Below are 16,499 nucleotides of genomic sequence, written 5' to 3'. Positions count from 1 at the left end.
TTATTTTACATCCATTGAATTTTCATAAAACAAAAGCCGTGAAGTGTATATACACGACAGTTTAACTACTACTGAAAATGAAACTTGTCTTCAATTTCGATTGTTGGACTGAAAGTTTTTAATATTTGAATATTCAAATATTTATCATATTTATTCATTTTCGATAGAGAAAACAAAACGTCCTGTTTTCCATTGTTTCACTGGAGGGCGCTAACACAAAGCACCAGGTGGTCTAGGAACAACTTGAGAAAGGAGGAGGCCATTCACGAGCCTGTTTTAGCTACACACACCTAGCTACTGTTAGCTAGCCGGCGGCTAACGAGCAAGCTAAAACATCAGTTTGTCTTAATGTCGCCTGTCTTATCGAGTCATGGCGAGAGAGCAGTGTTCGCAGACCGAGGCTGGTGAGTGTTGAGCGTCCATTTGATTCGCTACAAGACATTTGGCATTTACACAGTTTGCAGCGAGCTAACATTAAGTAACCGAGTGTAACCTAAAGCTAGCTAACGTTAGCTCGGCTCAATAGTAACATTAGTTGGTACCAAGCTAATACACCGCTCTTTCTTTCAGAACTGTATTACCTCATTGCCAGATTTCTGCAGTCAGGACCTTGTAAAAAAGCAGCACAGGTAACACCCTACAACAAGCCAGATACTTACTTATACCGGTTATAAATCGTCTAAATAAGTAGCTGGCGCTAGCCGCTAACGCTAACTGTGTGTGTCTGTTGTTAGATTCTGATTGAGGAGCTGGAGGAGTATGAGGTAGGTTCAGCTGTTCCTTTCTGTGTTTATTCTCGTCTGTGGTTTCCGCAATATTGCCTATCTGTCCGCTTTTCGGCAAGTTTTCAGTAATTTTGGCTGGTGTTAGTCATAGTAGCGTGTTGCCGAGCCGGGACGAAAGTGGCTATTTTGTGCCGTCTCTAATAGCTTGTGTTTTAACTTTAGTTGATCCCTGAACGATGGAGTTGGGACGGGAATAAATACAAACGGACCTTCCAAGACTGGGTGAGTGTGAATTGACATTATTAACTTTTAATCAAATGAAGCGCGGAACTTCTAGTTTAGTCTACAGTGGCGTTTTAGCGGATGTCTATAATTTTTATTCAGTCAACCATCCAGAAGGGACGCGGTGGTAATGTGTTTAGATTTATCGGGACGTATTTAAACATTTATATTAGTATAGGCCTGTTATTGGTAAATAACTATGAGCAGGCTTTGCTATTGTGTGGGCAAATAGGAGGAGAATAGAGACAAGTGCGAATTGTGATAGGCTGAACCAGATCCGGGACCTGTCAGTCATCTGTTGAAGCCAATAATATCACAATTTTGTTTGCGAGAGAGCCGGAAGAATAGCGATAGAGTCTTTTGGTTGGCTCAGGGCTTCTCTGTCCCGCCTCTTTCTTTCCCTCTTCCATCCTTCTCTCTTTATTGTTTTTCAACTGGCTGCATTGCAAAACCATGCTACAATTTTCGCGTATAAACAGGAAGAGAGAAAGGAAACAAATTTGTTTTGTCACTTTTGACGAAGTTGATAGTTTTACGTTTGGCTTATACTATAAAACTGTTTGAATTTTATCTTATAATTTGTTTGTTGTGAATATGTTGAATGTTGTGTTCAGTGTCTCATATCTTGAACGAATCCGGAGAGACAATTAATGAGTGAATAGAAACTGGTTTAGATGAAAATATATTTACAGTTAAATTATGGTTTGCTGTCATGGACATTTTTTTTTTTAAATCTTAGATGGAAAGTAAATGTGACTTATAAATGGAACAAAATGAATTAATCGGTTGGACAAACATATGGAACAATATCAGCTTATTGCTGATGGTATCAGTGTCTAAGATTTGTGTGTGTGGTAATTTAGAGTGTGTCTACATTACCTTTTTTAAGTGTAAAATGTCCCAATCAACACATGCTCACAGTTCTAAAAATGAAATAAAATGAAATGACTATCAGCTGATATGTCAAGTGTCAGATTTTTGAAATCTAAAATATGTGCTGGTATCAGCCAGTCTATCTGTAACAAGTACTGGCTGTTCAATCTGTTAACAACATTGCTTGTGACTCCTGCAGGTGATTTTGAACCAGCACATTCCTGCAGACTATCTGCTGCGTGTTTGCCAGCGGATAGGCCCGCTTATAGAGAAGGAGATCCCACCGAGTGTTCCTGGAGTCCAAACTCTTGTGGGACTTGGAAGACAGTCCTTGCTGCGTACCACCAAAAGTGAGCATTTCCCTCACATCCGCCATAGTTCCTGTTTTCTGTATTTCTTAACAATCCACATGGTTTGTTGGCACTGTATGTTGCATAATCATTAATTTTTCACAAGCTATTTTTGAATTCACTATCTGTGTAATTTAGGTTGTAGCCGCAAAGTATGCAATGGCTCAGCCGTGGTTGCGCTCCATCGAGGACGTCCACCAGAACCTCCGGTCAGCAGTGGAGATCCTCCCAATGTTGGTGAGTAAAGCTTTTTATTTTAATTTATGCCCATTAAAAGTACCCTAAGCCCCTACACCAATTAAGTCTGCTTTAGCAGGCTGTTTCCTCCACTAATCTTTCTCGTGTGTCTTTACATAAAGTGTCCATCATGGGTGCTCGCCAGGCCACAGGCACAGCTCGTTTCAGCCAGGCCCTGCCGTCTTCCTCCTACCAATACATGAAGATACACAAACGTATCCTTGGCCACCTTTCTTCAGTCTACTGTGTAGCCTTTGACCGCACCGGCCGTCGGATATTTACGGTGAGTGACGATTTCTGGGCCAGACGATTACTGTAGCAAAACTTTATCTGTAGTGTTTCACTGCATATGTTTCTATAATGCAAGTCAGGCATCTCTGCATTGACAGGGTTGAAGTATAAATACTCCGGATAATTGTCGAATGTTCGCTGTCATTTCAGGGACCTGCAAATTTTTATGTAGCTAGAAAAGAGACAATAAGCAAACAAGTAGATGTTCACCACCATAAAATATTTTGTGGTCATTTAATTTTTTAGTGATTAATACCCAGCATAAAGTACCTGTTAATGAGACCAAGACATGTAGGGGCTCTTGCTGCTTTGCTTCAGTTCAGTTTAGAAGAGGCTCAGCCAAAACAGAACCTGATGGGGTTTCAAACACAGCTGTGTGCTAAATTGGACCTGACTGCTCTGTCAAAATGAGTGCAGGTTCAGCTGAATTGCAGCTAAATCAGATGTATGATAGAGTTGCTTTTATATGAGATATATATGGGAAAAAAATCAGAAATACTGTTGGAATAATATGCAGTGTATATCAGTTATAAACTAGGTTTGCTTTTGATTGGGACAAAAATAAATCATTCTTCCATTCAAAACAGTCGTTCATATCTTTTTCAAATGATGCTTGTAATAGCTCACAGGCCTGTTTGTTGACAGTTTCGAGGCCCTGTAATTTCCACAATTCAGAAAACACAAAAGAAATCACAGAATTATAATAAAAACAGAGTCAACTGTGACACACAGAGCATCACGACTGATGCCAAAATATGGATGCAATTTACAAAAATCAGGTCTTTCTCTACCATCTTCCATCTTTACCTGTTTTCTTCATTAAATTTTGAATATTTTCTTATTGTTGAGATTTTATTCATCCACCGCATGATTAGACACTCTTTCTGTTGACAGCATGTGTTTAAATATAAAATATAAAAAAGACAGAATTCAGATAAATGAACACAGAAAGCAGGGGATGTGGGGAAATGTATTATCATATGTGTTTCAGGGTTCTGATGACTGCCTGGTGAAAATCTGGGCCACAGACGATGGCCGGCTCTTGGCAACACTCCGCGGCCACTCAGCAGAGATCTGTGACATGGCCGTCAACCATGAGAACACTCTCCTTGCCTCAGCGAGCTGTGACAAAGCCATCAGAGTGTGGTGCCTACGCACCTGTGCACCCATCACTGTTCTGCAGGCCCATGGTGCCTCCATCACATCCATACAGGTGAGACTGGTGCATTATGAAGGAATTACTCAAAAAATATTGAAATGGGAAGCTTTGTTTCAGGCTTTCTCAAATTAATTGAAGCAGCCAGTGACAAGTTGTCACTTATATAAACATCATCATCCAGAGTATCTGCCCTTTGCTGCACCATGTCCACTTTCACAACACCAAACTGTTTGCTGCTGTAGTATTGTGTTAAATATTGGTCACTCTTTGCCTGGAACTAACCAGCGCTGACTTTCAATTCCCTTAGTTTTGTCCTGCTGTCAAAGGGACAACGCGGTACCTGGGCTCCACTGGTGCAGACGGCATGGTGTGTTTCTGGAAGTGGCACTCGATCAGCATGAAATTCAGGTAAGCGTTTGAAACATCTGTTGAAGCGTTTTTGAGCTCTACTAAAGTTGCTGTTTCACATGGAAGTAACATCAGCTTTTATGGTTCCTCAGCGATCAACCAGTGAAGTTTGTTGAGCGGTCACGTCCAGGAGTACAGGTTTCCACTTCCTCCTTCAGCAGTGGTAAGTGTACTTCCCTGTCTGGCAACATTTCATTATCTTGATGTAGTAACAGTTTTATGCATCAGCATTTGCTCACCTCAGCAAATGCACAGGGAAACAGTGGTAAACACTGTGGGCCACTTCAGCACGTACACCTGTATTCTACTGTAAGAAGTGTAAAATGTTCAGTTTTTGCTGATATTGTCAGAAATGTGGAAATCAAATTCTGTTTTTATTGCTGTGGTGTTGTGCTGGACTAAGTTATATTGAGAGGTGTTTCTATTTTTTTTTTAATCCTATTTTAGGGTGACAGACTAGTAGAAACAACAGACTATAATGCAGTTCAGCACAACAACAACAACAACAACATCACTTACTATGACCTCAATGCTCAAACCCATAATTGGATTAACTCCTCTCTGTCTGTAAAAAAGCCTGAACATTATAGGCTCCATAACAGTGGACTTAATGGCAGAACAGTGGTATTGCGTTAGACTGTACAGACGTATGGAATAAAGTGGCTGCTGAGTGAATGTGAAATGTTTTGATAGTTTGTTTTAAGATTCACTGGGCGGATGTAATAAACATTTATAAATAGGGACAGAATGAGAGGAAATGGATATTGTTGTAGAGTGAATATGTTCTTGTTCTTACATTTCATTCTGTTTACTGTTAATAGGTGGTATGTTCATGGCCACCGGTGGCACTGATCATATGATCAGAGTCTACTACCTTGGTGCTGAAACTCCTATGAAGGTTTCTGAGATGGACGCTCACACGGTAAGAAACAAAATGCACAAGCTGCATCATTATTGTTAATCTCTATTTCACACTTTAAACTTTATTTAAACAAGGTGTCTATAACTGAAACGCATGTCTTCTTTTTCTGGTTTTAGGATAAAGTTGTCGTCGTCCAGTTTAGCAATAACAGTGACAGGTGGGTGTATTTACTTGGATTTAGACTGCAGACAGTTTTTTATGTGGTTTTCAAGCCTCTGACAGTTATATGTGTATGTGTCCAGCCTAAGGTTTGTGAGTGGCAGTCGTGACGGCACAGCCAGGATCTGGCATTACCAGCAACAAGAGTGGAAGAACATCACTTTAGACATGACTGCCAGGCTGCCGGGGTAAGAGAGAAAACAGCATTACAGAGTTTCATCAGTTTCAGTTTTTAACAGTGATGGTATTATATCACAGCATTACTAAAATAAATAAATGATTTAAGGAAATTGATGAATTAATTGGCTCCAAGTACAACTGTCTTAATTGGTACTGAAACCAGTACAGTGCCCACCCGTAGCTACCTGGTGCCTTTTCTGTCTCTGTACACTGCTTTAGTGTCTAATTTCTGACATGTTTTCCTACAGGAGTGCTGTTCCTAATGGGGATGATAAAACCAAGCTGGTGGTGACCATGGTGGCCTGGGACCGTGCAGATAGCACCGTCATCACAGCGGTGTCAAACTACCTGCTCAAAGTGTGGAGCACAACCACTGGACAGCTGCTGCATGTGTTGTCTGTGAGTGGCACTTCTACTGTACAGCTGCTTATTAAAGGATTAAAAAAAAAAAAAAAAAAAAGACTAAAACAGCTATAAACATACTGACCGACTGAATGTTTGTGCTCAAGGGTCATGATGACGAGGTGTTTGTGATGGAGGCTCACCCATTTGACTCCCGCATCATGCTGTCTGCTGGCCACGATGGCAACATATACATGTGGGACCTGACCAAAGGAGCCAAGATCCGCAACTTCTTCAACATGGTAATGGAGCACGAATGAATCATTCAATCACTGAAATCATCTATAATGTTTTTTTTTGTTTTTTTTTTTTTTTTTACACTGTCACTGAGTTCATATTCAAATATTTGTTTCCAGATTGAAGGACAAGGCCACGGTGCTATTTTTGACTGCAAGTTCTCGACTGACGGGCAGCATTTCGCCTGCACTGACTCACATGGCCATTTGCTCATCTTTGGCTTCGGCTGCAGCAGACCATATGAGAAGGTAACAGCGCATGGCTGTTGCTTAAAACATATTTACCCATGATAATCACTCTATCCTTGGCGATTTTCTTAAAGGAGCAGCATTTAGAATTGACGTAGTTCAGACAACATGATGGATTTGCAGTTATGCACACTGGTCTTTACTCAGAAGACCTGAATTTAATCATAACTTACTTCGTGTCCTGGTCTGCCCTGTGCAGGGGAGCAAGCGAGCAGTAAATTTGGACTTGCCTTACCTCATTATGGACACAAATGCGCTCTTTACTCCCTCCAGATTCCTGACCAGATGTTCTTCCACACGGACTACCGACCTCTTATCCGTGACTCTAATAACTATGTGCTGGACGAGCAAACGCAGCAAGCCCCACACCTCATGCCTCCACCCTTCCTGGTGGATGTCGATGGGAATCCTCACCCTCCTCACTACCAGCGCCTGGTACCGGGAAGAGAGAACTGCAAAGAGGAGCAGCTAGTACCCCAGCTAGGATACATGGCTAACAGTAAAACCTGCTCCCTTGTTACTCGTACCGTTCAAAATGCTTGCACCGTTTGAAATATGATTGACAGAGTTTGACCGAAGATCTGCCTTTTTGTTGCTTAGGTGATGGAGAGTTGGTTGAGCAGGTACTTGGCCAGCAAACGGCAGAAAACAGAGAAAGCTTACTGGACAACCTCATCAGACAGTTGCAGAATGAGCAGGATGAGCGTCAGAACGGCGAAGAGCGGGCTGAACAGGCTGAAGGTCTGTTTCTCTTTACATCATGTCAGTAGATATTTTTGCAGGGATTTTTCTTTCATATATAGTACAAACACATTTGTGCCTTGAATTATGCCTGTAAAAACATTTATTGTGAAGCAGTGAGTATGAAAATGGTGTGGACACTAGCTTTTTAATAGCTACACGCTGCCATAGATGCCATAATTCCCATGCAACTTCATGTCATAGCAAACTTTTAAAACATTTTCAGCTGCTGATGGAGCTGAAGTAGTGGCCTCCTCTGAGGCTGCTGGACCACGCAGAAGTGGGCAGGTGGACGGGGTGTGGCAGATGCAGCATAATGCCCTGCGTAGTCAAGTGGCCACTGAGAGGGACCTGCTGGCCTGGAGCCGCAGAGTGATCGTCAATGAGGTGCCGCAAGGGATGTTCAGGTGAGGCAGATGGAGGAGATCTCACTGTGTGTGAGGACGCTGCAGTGAACGGATTCCATATTTGAACAAATCAGTGTTTGTTTTTAGCAATTGTGCACAACTTCATGATGGTAATTACTCTTTTTTTTATCAGAGTTTTGGAGGAGTGCAGACAAGCCAAAGGAGACATGGAATGTTCTCTGTACAATGCAGAGAAGAGGAGGAAACCAGTAACCTGCACACCCAAGGTGCGCTGCTCTTCAATTCACAGCTGTTTTCCCAAGTCAGAATACCAGCTCTGTCCATTTACTCCCACTCTCCTCATTTTACACCCTCCTCCTGCGCTTTTGTAGAGCGATCTGCTGACTTCACGCCTGCGCTCCCTGCGGCCCACTAAGAAAAAGCAGCAGCGCCACGCCTATCAGACCCGCTCAGCTCAAGTCCGCCGTCCTGGGACCAGGAGTCGAAATCCCAATAACCGCCGCAATTCTGACAGCCAGATAGACTCTGACAGTGATGGAGAGGTATGTTGACTCTTTGTATACATGACCTGCAGAGCATGTGTAGCATCTGGAACATTTTTCAAAACAAGTCCCCAGCAAATTTTGTCAGTAGCTTGAATCCAAAGTTACTGCAACTCAGATATGATTTTTTCATTGTATGTTTTAGAGAGCTTTTAAAAATGAAATGTTAGAAAAGGTACATTATTATGTCAGAAAAATTGCCATTTTAACTGGCTGAAAATAAAATTGCTGTGGAAACGAGCACCGTTGGTTAACTACCACTCATAATAGTAATGGTGCTATTTGTCTTTTTTGTCGACAGGCAGCAGAACAGGTAGAGCAAAGCGATGCCTCCTCTGATGGTGAAACTCGGTGGCAGAGTGAAAGCAGCTCCAGGTAAATATCTTGGACTGAGCAGTGTTTTCAGGATGGGGTTATAATCACCCAGCTAACAACAGCCCTCTTTCATTCTCAGTGACGCCTCCAGTGAATATTCGGATTGGACAGCCGATGCTGGGATCAACCTCCAGCCGCCGAAGCGATCAACCAGGAGGCCCGTGCAGCCCCAGGGCTACAGCAGCTCTGAGGAGGAAGACGGCGTTGACAAGGGAAAGGAGGCCAAGAAGAAGGAAAATGAGAAGAGGAAGAAGCCCAAGGAGACCAAACAGGTGAGCTAGCATGACCTGCAGCTCCTGTACTCATTGTGGCAACATGTCTTTATGTCTTTATTGTTTTAAATGCTGTTCTGCAGCTTTGTGCTCACTGTAGCCTGACTAACAAATTGTATGTACTTAGAAACCCACGTCCTCTTTGGCTGGACTTGATGCGGAGGAGTGGCTGCCACCATCATGGATAATGGATACCATCCCACGCCGCTCGCCTTTTGTTCCACAAATGGGAGATGAGGTAAGGAGAGCCGCTCGAATATCAAACAAAAAAATATATTCTATTACATACATTTTTGACTGTGGTTCTCCTGTTCTCCTCCAGCTCATCTACTTCAAACAGGGCCATCAGGCCTACGTCCGGGCCGTCCGCAGGGCCAAGGCCTACAGCATCAACCCTCAGAAACAGCCGTGGAACAGACTTGACCTCAGGGTAAGGTGCAGTGTTATTTTCAAGCCAGTGCTGTGTACCGACGAGCTGTTTGGAGAGTCTGAAAACAGCAGCCAGGTTTTGTAACTCTCTGAAAGTGGTAATCCAGTGGTCATACCCACTTCTAGCTCTAAGCCCTCTGCAAATTCTTTCTTCCACAATCCTCACAGTCCTACTTGCACCAGTATTCACAGCCGAACGGCATAGCTCACCTCTGTATTGGTAAAGACTGGCAAAGTGCACACTGAGTTGCTTTTTTTTTTTTTTTTTTCATCCTGTTCATTCATCCTCAGTCTTACCTTTTGTGGATTCTCTTCCCCCCTTCAGGACCAGGAATCCGTGAAGGTGGTTGGAATTAAATATGAAGTAGGACCGCCCACCCTCTGCTGCCTAAAACTGGCTTTCTTGGATGCAGTCTCAGGGAAGATGACCAATGACTCGTTCTCCTTAAAGTGAGCATTTATATACAGTACAACATAATGAATGTACATTTAAGCACACGAGTCTCACTACTTTTTCATTCCCACCCTCTAAAGGTACCACGACATGCCCGATGTCATAGATTTTCTGGTGCTGCAGCAATTTTACAATGAGGCTAAAGAGCACAACTGGCAGCCAGGTTAGTCCTGGGAAGAGATGTGTTAACCACTCCATGTTCCTCGTTGTGGGCCGTCGTCCACCCTTGTTTGAACCTGTCTTCACTTTGCTCTTCTCAGGTATGAGGTTCCGCAGCATCATTGATGACGCCTGGTGGTTTGGCTCCGTGGAGGACCAGGAGCCTCTGCAGCCAGAGTATCCAGATAGCCTGTTTCAGTGCTATGCAGTGAAGTACGTCTGTGTCTCTGCAGTCGAGGAGTACTTTGCCCCAATACTTTTATTTTTCATCAAAGTTAAATGAAATAAGGATTTGATTTGAATTTGGATTGGAATCTCGCGCACTGTCTAATTTAATAACTAAATAATGTTATTTTGTCTGTTTTATTCCTTGTTTCATCAGGTGGGACAATGGTGAGCGGGAGAAAATGAGTCCCTGGGACATGGAGCCTATTCCTGAAGAAGGTCAGCATTATTAATGTAATAATTCCACCTGGTTATAAACCTGAGCAATGGTTCCTTTAATGTGGTGGTTTGTTAGGTTGCAGACAAAAGATTTCTCGTAGTTAAAAACACAATTGTGCACATTTAAAACGGCAGGTGAATGCACAATCTGTATAATACACCCTCTCCGTTTACATTGTCTGTAATTCATTGTAGGCTTTGCTCTATGTGTTGAGCAATTAACTAAACACGCGTTTATTTTCTGACACTTTCTATGGCTCCATCAGCTGCTTTGCCAGAACAGGTCGGTGATGGCGTGGAGGTGGCAGAGGAGGAGCTAAAGGCTCTTCTGTACACACCTCAGGAAGGAGAGTGGGGGGCTCACACACGAGATGAAGACTGTGAGAGAGTCATCCACGGCATCGATCAGCTGCTTACACTGGGTAAGCCCCCAAACCGGTTTTTATGTTACGGGATAAGTGTGACCTCGGTCATGTCTGCCACCATTGACCTCATTTCTGTTTGTCCACAGAGGTAGCCAAGGCATTCGCATCACCAGTAGATCTGCGGGACTACCCTCTGTACTGCACCGCGGTGGCTTACCCCACTGACCTGAGCACCATCCGCAAACGACTGGAGAACCGTTTCTACAGGTGGAGCAGCACTCGTAACCACAATCCAACAATTGACCTCCTACACAAATTCAAAGCCTTGATGCCAATGTGTTGACATGAGCTTCATGTATGGGTGTTCTTCTCTGCTGCAGGCGGATCTCTGCATTAATGTGGGAGGTGCGCTACATTGAACACAATGCCCGCACTTTCAACGAACCCCAGAGCCCCATTGTAGCAACTGCCAAGGTGGTGACTGACGTTCTCCTGCACTACATCGGGTAAGACTCCACAGAGCTCCATCTCACTGATACTTCATCAGTGGTGTAACAACAATCAGCAGTTCTTCACATGTGTCTGATTCCTGGGCCCTCTGTCTCCCTCAGGGACCAGAGCTGCACAGACATCTTGGATCTGTATCACAAACTGAAGTTTGAAATCAGTAGCGGAGGAGAGGCTGAGGTGAGACGTTTTTTTAACATTCTGCTCTGTCTTTAGATTTTTTTTGCTGTAAATAGTCATTTGAGTTTGTATGTGTTCCTCTGCAGTTGGATGTGGACTCTGACACTCCAGGAACATCTACAGGACATCGGGTAAGAGGGACCACAGTCCGGTGGACTTCAAACTGTTAATCACATGCAGCAGCTCCAGTCTTAGTTCATGTTATTTCCTCTCTGCCAGGGAACCAACCCTAATTCTAAGAAGCGTGGCGTGGCTTTGGATGTGAAAGCATGGCGAGGTCAATGCCGAGAGCTACTACGTCGAATGATCGCCTCACCGGACTCAGAACCGTTTAGACAGCCTGTGGATCTCTTTGAGTATCCGGTAAAACAGCCTGTCACCAGAGAACATTCATAGATGCAACATTAGAAATTCATGCCGCAGGCGTGAAAGTAAAATGAATGTGAACATTTCTGCTCTCTACCTTGTTGTGCTCAGGACTATAGAGACATCATCGACACTCCCATGGACCTGGGCACAGTGTCGGAGACACTGGTTGAAGGGAATTATGAAAACCCGATGGAGTTCGCCAAAGACATCCGCCTCATTTTCAGCAACTCCAAAGCATACACACCGAACAAGAAATCCCAGGTGATGTAACATCCTTGAGATTAACTGTAGCTGACAAAGTAGTGGTCTGGTAGTTTTGTTAAACTTTGTTGTTGTGTTTTGTCTCTCTAGATCTACACCATGACCCTCAGCTTGTCGGCCTTCTTTGAAAAAAGCATCATCTCCATCATCTCCGACCACAAGTCTGCCATTCAGAATGAGCGGCGGGCCCGTCAGAGACTCAGTTACAGGAACAGATTGCACAACGGAGGCAGCTCCCCGCCCATCAGTCCATCCCCCAGGTACTGAGACAAACCTGTCACTCAACACGGCACATTATCAAATGGTATTTGTCATTCCAGTCAACAGGGGTGTCTGCAGCTCCTGAAAATATCTCACATGAGCTGCATTAAACATTAAACAGGCACGCTGCTGTTGTGTAAAGGAGTGAATTATTCTGAAATGTGTCTTTTTCTCTGTTTCTGTATGTCCAGCCCTAAAGGGAAGCACAAGTCAGGGAAGGTGTCCAAGCCAAAAAAATCCCAGACCTCAACCAAGAGTCGTTCTCAGAGACCATATCAGGGTATGACTGCACTGTTGTGGCTTAATGTGTTTGTGGGTCGCTGTGTTGTGTAGGATCAGACTGTAAATTGTTGTTGGTATCAGTGTTGGGGAATTTTAAAAAAAATTGCTAAAACATTAATTTAGTTTTTACCCAATGAGAAGAGTTGAGCCTAGTTATTTTATTTTTGAAAATAGATTTTCTCATTGTAGAGACAGTTTGGACATGCATTTAAATTCAGCATGTTGTAGTAAACACTAATGCATTACACTAGTACACTAGTACACTAGTAATATGATTACAGCCCTGATGAGTAATTAGCCATGCGTTGTTGCTGTAGCTCATAAAAGCAGCAGTGTAGCAGCGGAGGAAGACACCCAGCCTTCTTCCCCGAGTTCAGGGACGAGCAGCGAGAGCAGAAATGAAAGACTGCACCGGGTGACTCGCAGCCAAGCAACTCCTGTGAAGAAGTCAGGTATCACAAGCACCGAAATGTACCAGCACCTTTCATTTTGATGTGCCTTAAACGTCACAGTGCAGAAATCAGCCTCGGTCCTCTTGTGTTGCTTTCAGGGCACCAGCAGAACTTGCATCTAAGTAACGGCTCCAGACGGCAGCACGGGCCAGACGTGCAGCAGTCCGACGATGATGAGGAGGCGTCCGGATCCAACAGCTCCTCGTCAGAGTCCTCCTCCACCTCATCATCCTCCTCTTCGTCATCATCATCGGACAGCGAGGACAGCTCTGATTCTGAGATGGAGAAGTACGTGGAAGGGGGAGACCACGACTACAGCAAAGCCCCCTGCCTGTCAGTACGCCTCTCGACTAAGGGTAAGGGGGCGGCCTCAGGGAAAAGGAGACACAAAGGAGGAGAGGACGCGGCGCAGAGACCTAAAAGAGCACGGGTGCAGCTGCCGGTAGAGGAGGAGGAAGATGAGGAGGATGAAGAAGAAGAAGAGGAGGAGGAGGAAGAAGAAGAAGAGGAGGAGGAAGAAGAGGAGGAGGAGGAGGGGGAGCAGCAACAACAGCAGCAGCAGCAACAACAGCAACAGGTGCATGTAACACATGAAGATGAGGAGGAGGAGGAGGAGGAGGATGAAGAGGAAGAGGAGGAGCCGGAGGAGGAGGAAGAACCCGAGGAGGAGGAGGAGGAGGATGAGGACAACTCTGATGAAGTGCAGGGAGGTGCTGCAGCGGCAGCAGCAAGCAGTGTGAGAGGCAGCCAGTGCAAGTCTCGGCGGGTCAACACACGCAACCAGGGCCGCAGGACAGTTCTGTACAGGGACGACTCAGAGGATGACGGCCATGGGTCGAAAGAAGACCCCCTCAACCTGGGCATGTCCCGCTCAGGACGGGTACGCCGCATGACCGAGAAAGCCCGCGTCAGCCACCTCATGGGCTGGGGTCACTGACACGCCGCCCCCTCTCAAACCTCAAGAAAAAAACTGTTCAACAAGAGTAATACTTCAGGGATTTTTTTTTTCTTTCTTTTTGTACAAGTGTATATATAATATATAAATATATATATATGAGTTTCTTTTTATCTGAGACTGCTTATGACTCTAACTGATAGCTGGTCCTCATGATGTGTTGCCAAGGAGTTTCCTTCCCTGGTCAACAGCTACTGTTCAACGCGGACCCTCTCCAACTGGACTAACTCACCTCGGCCTTACCGCTCGCTGGAGGAGCCTTCAAGACACGGCACTGCTCTTCCTCACCTCCTCGTCCTGTGTGTTTCACGTCCGGTAGCAAACACTATATCCTCCTCCTCTCTACTCCTCTCATCCTCCCACAACTTTTCTTCCTCCTTGTCACCAAAGAAGGATGCGGAGATGCCAAAAAATGGTGCTCATGTTTTATTTCTCCGCTTTGTTGACGAGTAATTTAACAGAACTCCTTGTGCTAGTGGTCACTAAGTTCAGTCTCGGCCACCGTGAAACGCATGCAGTATCACTAAAGGTTACTGATGTCAACTTTTTTGGTACTTGGTCTTTCCTCACAACCACAAGCCTTAGTTTTCAGAACTCACATCAGTCAGATTTTGAGTGTGATCAGCAGCTGAAGTCAAGACGAGTGTAGTTTGGGCACTAGCAATACTGAGGAATCAGAGTGGCTGAAGTCAGTAGACAGTACCGTTGTAAACTCCCGGCTCCAACAACCCTTGTCGGACAACTTGACGTCCTTGGCCTGTGAATGTTAAATGTTTTCCCTGCTTCCCCTTTGGTGGTGTTGACTGTTTTGGGGCTCTTTGTTTCTGGTATTTGGTTAGAATAGAGTGCTTGTTTTATTTTATTTCATTGTTTTTTCCCTTGGGTAAAAGAGCCACTGCATCCTGTTTGTATTTGTACTGCTGTACTCCCTGACGGATCAGACCCGAATCCATTCATGGTTGCTTCCATCACACCTTCTCCACCCAGCATGTGCAAAAGCAAGGGGTCCCTGGCCTACTCTCTTCCACAGAAATATTTATTTTTCCATTGTATTATACTTGGGTTGCTGTATCTATTTCGTGCGTTAATAGTGATGAGGAAAAGGAAAATATTTGCACATTATCTACTCCACATGGCAGCTGAGTAATAAAGATTTTGGAGAATGAGAAATAAGGGGAAATCGCTCATGATTTCTGTATTAACGATTGACTGTGCCAGCACACAATTCAGTCTTTTTTTGTTTTGTTTCAAGTTTGAACAAGTAACAAACGCAGCCTGTGTGCGATGAAGCTGAAGGATTTGCAATCTTGAATATGCTTTCTAAAGGCTTAAAGCAAAGGTAGCAACCATGCATCTTTCCTTTGTTTGTTGTACCATTCTTTGCCCTGGTTTCTAATCTATGGACTCATTTTGGGGTAAATCAACACCATTGCTTTTCCCGTAATATACTACATGACCGTGATTCTAAAATTATGTAGCAGAATTATGCATCCTGTGTTGTGTCATCCATGACGTTTGCTTTAAAGCTGGTGCAGTCGTTGGTTGATAAGTCATTTGAGTCAGTCAGGAGAAACCAGGAAAGCTGACGCTCAAATTCTCATTTCAACACTGAGCGCTCTAATCCAAACCCACCTCCTCATCGCTCTGCCTCTGTGTGGTCACCAACATAAGAGAGAGGTCTCTATTTTTATTATTATTTTTTTTTATTTTTCCTCTTTTTTTTTCAACTTTGGGATGAAGAGTTTGGTTAGTGTCGGGTTCTCAGAGATAAAACACACAAATCAGCGTCTAGGGTGCTCCGAGTGACAGCATTAACTGGCATCTAGAAATGATTCTTGTTGAGTTTGAGACAACTAAGATTCATATTTTGGAATCTTATTTTCATATAGTAGACGGCTCTCGCCTCAAAGCATCAGATTAGTCGATGATAAAATATTGTAGGTGGAATATGTGACTGTCTTTTATACACAATGTTTTGATTGTATGTGCTTTCTTTTTTTTTTTTAATAAAAAATTGGATTTCTCAAAAAGAATCCGTTGGCTGTGGTCTTTGTTCTTCCATCATTTCATGACTTCTGCCAGTGTTGAGCTGTTCACCAGCGCTGCGACTGAGTCATCTGCAGTCGTCCTGATCGTGGGGTCGTAAGCATGCACCGAAGGCAAAGATTCACCAGTTACAGAACACTGGGACTGTCCATGGGCTGTGATAGTCGTGCTATTTGCAACTACCTAACTGCGTAAATGCACTGAAAGCGGGAGTGAGTCAGACGAGGAACAAACAAGGTTGAGCTGTGACGCACCATCCTCTGCCACACCTAGAAACTGCAGAGATGCTGGAGGATCATGGGAATCAAAAGGGATCAATGCATACAGATGTAAAGGTCACTTTAAAGGATGCAAAGGGGGCAAAGCAAAGTGGGTCGTGTGTATGTGCTGGTGTTGAGAGCAAATTGAGGCGACGAGGGTTAAAAACAAGCTGGTTATGAAAATCAGACTTATTTGAAATCTCCAGTGCTGATAATTTTAAAACATGTCTAACATTTAAAAGGTTTAGCATTCATGTTAGAGGGAACAGCAGGATGCATATGTTCGGTTTCTGGGTAACGGCAG

General features: G+C 44.0%; 1 protein-coding gene across 1 annotated transcript; it reads left to right on the top strand.

Moving 5' to 3' along the window:
• Window positions 1-225: 225 nt before the first annotated feature.
• On the top strand, window positions 226-15,922 carry brwd3 (bromodomain and WD repeat domain containing 3). The gene is made up of 40 exons (XM_076750713.1): window positions 226-404; window positions 571-629; window positions 735-764; window positions 948-1,007; window positions 2,080-2,230; window positions 2,369-2,467; window positions 2,590-2,750; window positions 3,750-3,971; window positions 4,225-4,325; window positions 4,418-4,488; window positions 5,147-5,247; window positions 5,364-5,404; window positions 5,490-5,594; window positions 5,835-5,985; window positions 6,096-6,230; window positions 6,345-6,473; window positions 6,747-6,972; window positions 7,074-7,214; window positions 7,441-7,621; window positions 7,755-7,848; window positions 7,954-8,124; window positions 8,426-8,499; window positions 8,579-8,771; window positions 8,899-9,009; window positions 9,094-9,201; window positions 9,526-9,650; window positions 9,735-9,817; window positions 9,915-10,026; window positions 10,196-10,257; window positions 10,524-10,679; window positions 10,769-10,889; window positions 11,003-11,128; window positions 11,234-11,309; window positions 11,396-11,440; window positions 11,529-11,672; window positions 11,787-11,939; window positions 12,030-12,199; window positions 12,392-12,480; window positions 12,800-12,934; window positions 13,033-15,922. The coding sequence occupies exons 1-40, from the start codon at window positions 371-373 to the stop codon at window positions 13,869-13,871; spliced, it is 5,385 nt and encodes a 1,794-aa protein (XP_076606828.1). The 5' UTR covers window positions 226-370; the 3' UTR covers window positions 13,872-15,922.
• Window positions 15,923-16,499: the final 577 nt, after the last annotated feature.

This window comes from Chaetodon auriga, chromosome 15 (genome assembly GCF_051107435.1).
Source record: "Chaetodon auriga isolate fChaAug3 chromosome 15, fChaAug3.hap1, whole genome shotgun sequence".
NCBI lineage: Eukaryota > Metazoa > Chordata > Actinopteri > Chaetodontiformes > Chaetodontidae > Chaetodon > Chaetodon auriga.
The sequence above is the reverse complement of the archived record's forward strand: the minus strand, read 5'-3'. Positions and strand labels throughout refer to the sequence as shown.

Bases quoted from the DNA above. Each gene is read 5' to 3' on its own strand.
- brwd3 (XM_076750713.1), top strand. From the start codon at position 371: ATGGCGAGAGAGCAGTGTTCGCAGACCGAGGCTG. The intron at 2,751-3,749 runs GTGAGTGACGAT...TATGTGTTTCAG, and splicing joins CCGGCCGTCGGATATTTACG to GGTTCTGATGACTGCCTGGT. The intron at 8,772-8,898 runs GTGAGCTAGCAT...GTATGTACTTAG, and splicing joins AGCCCAAGGAGACCAAACAG to AAACCCACGTCCTCTTTGGC.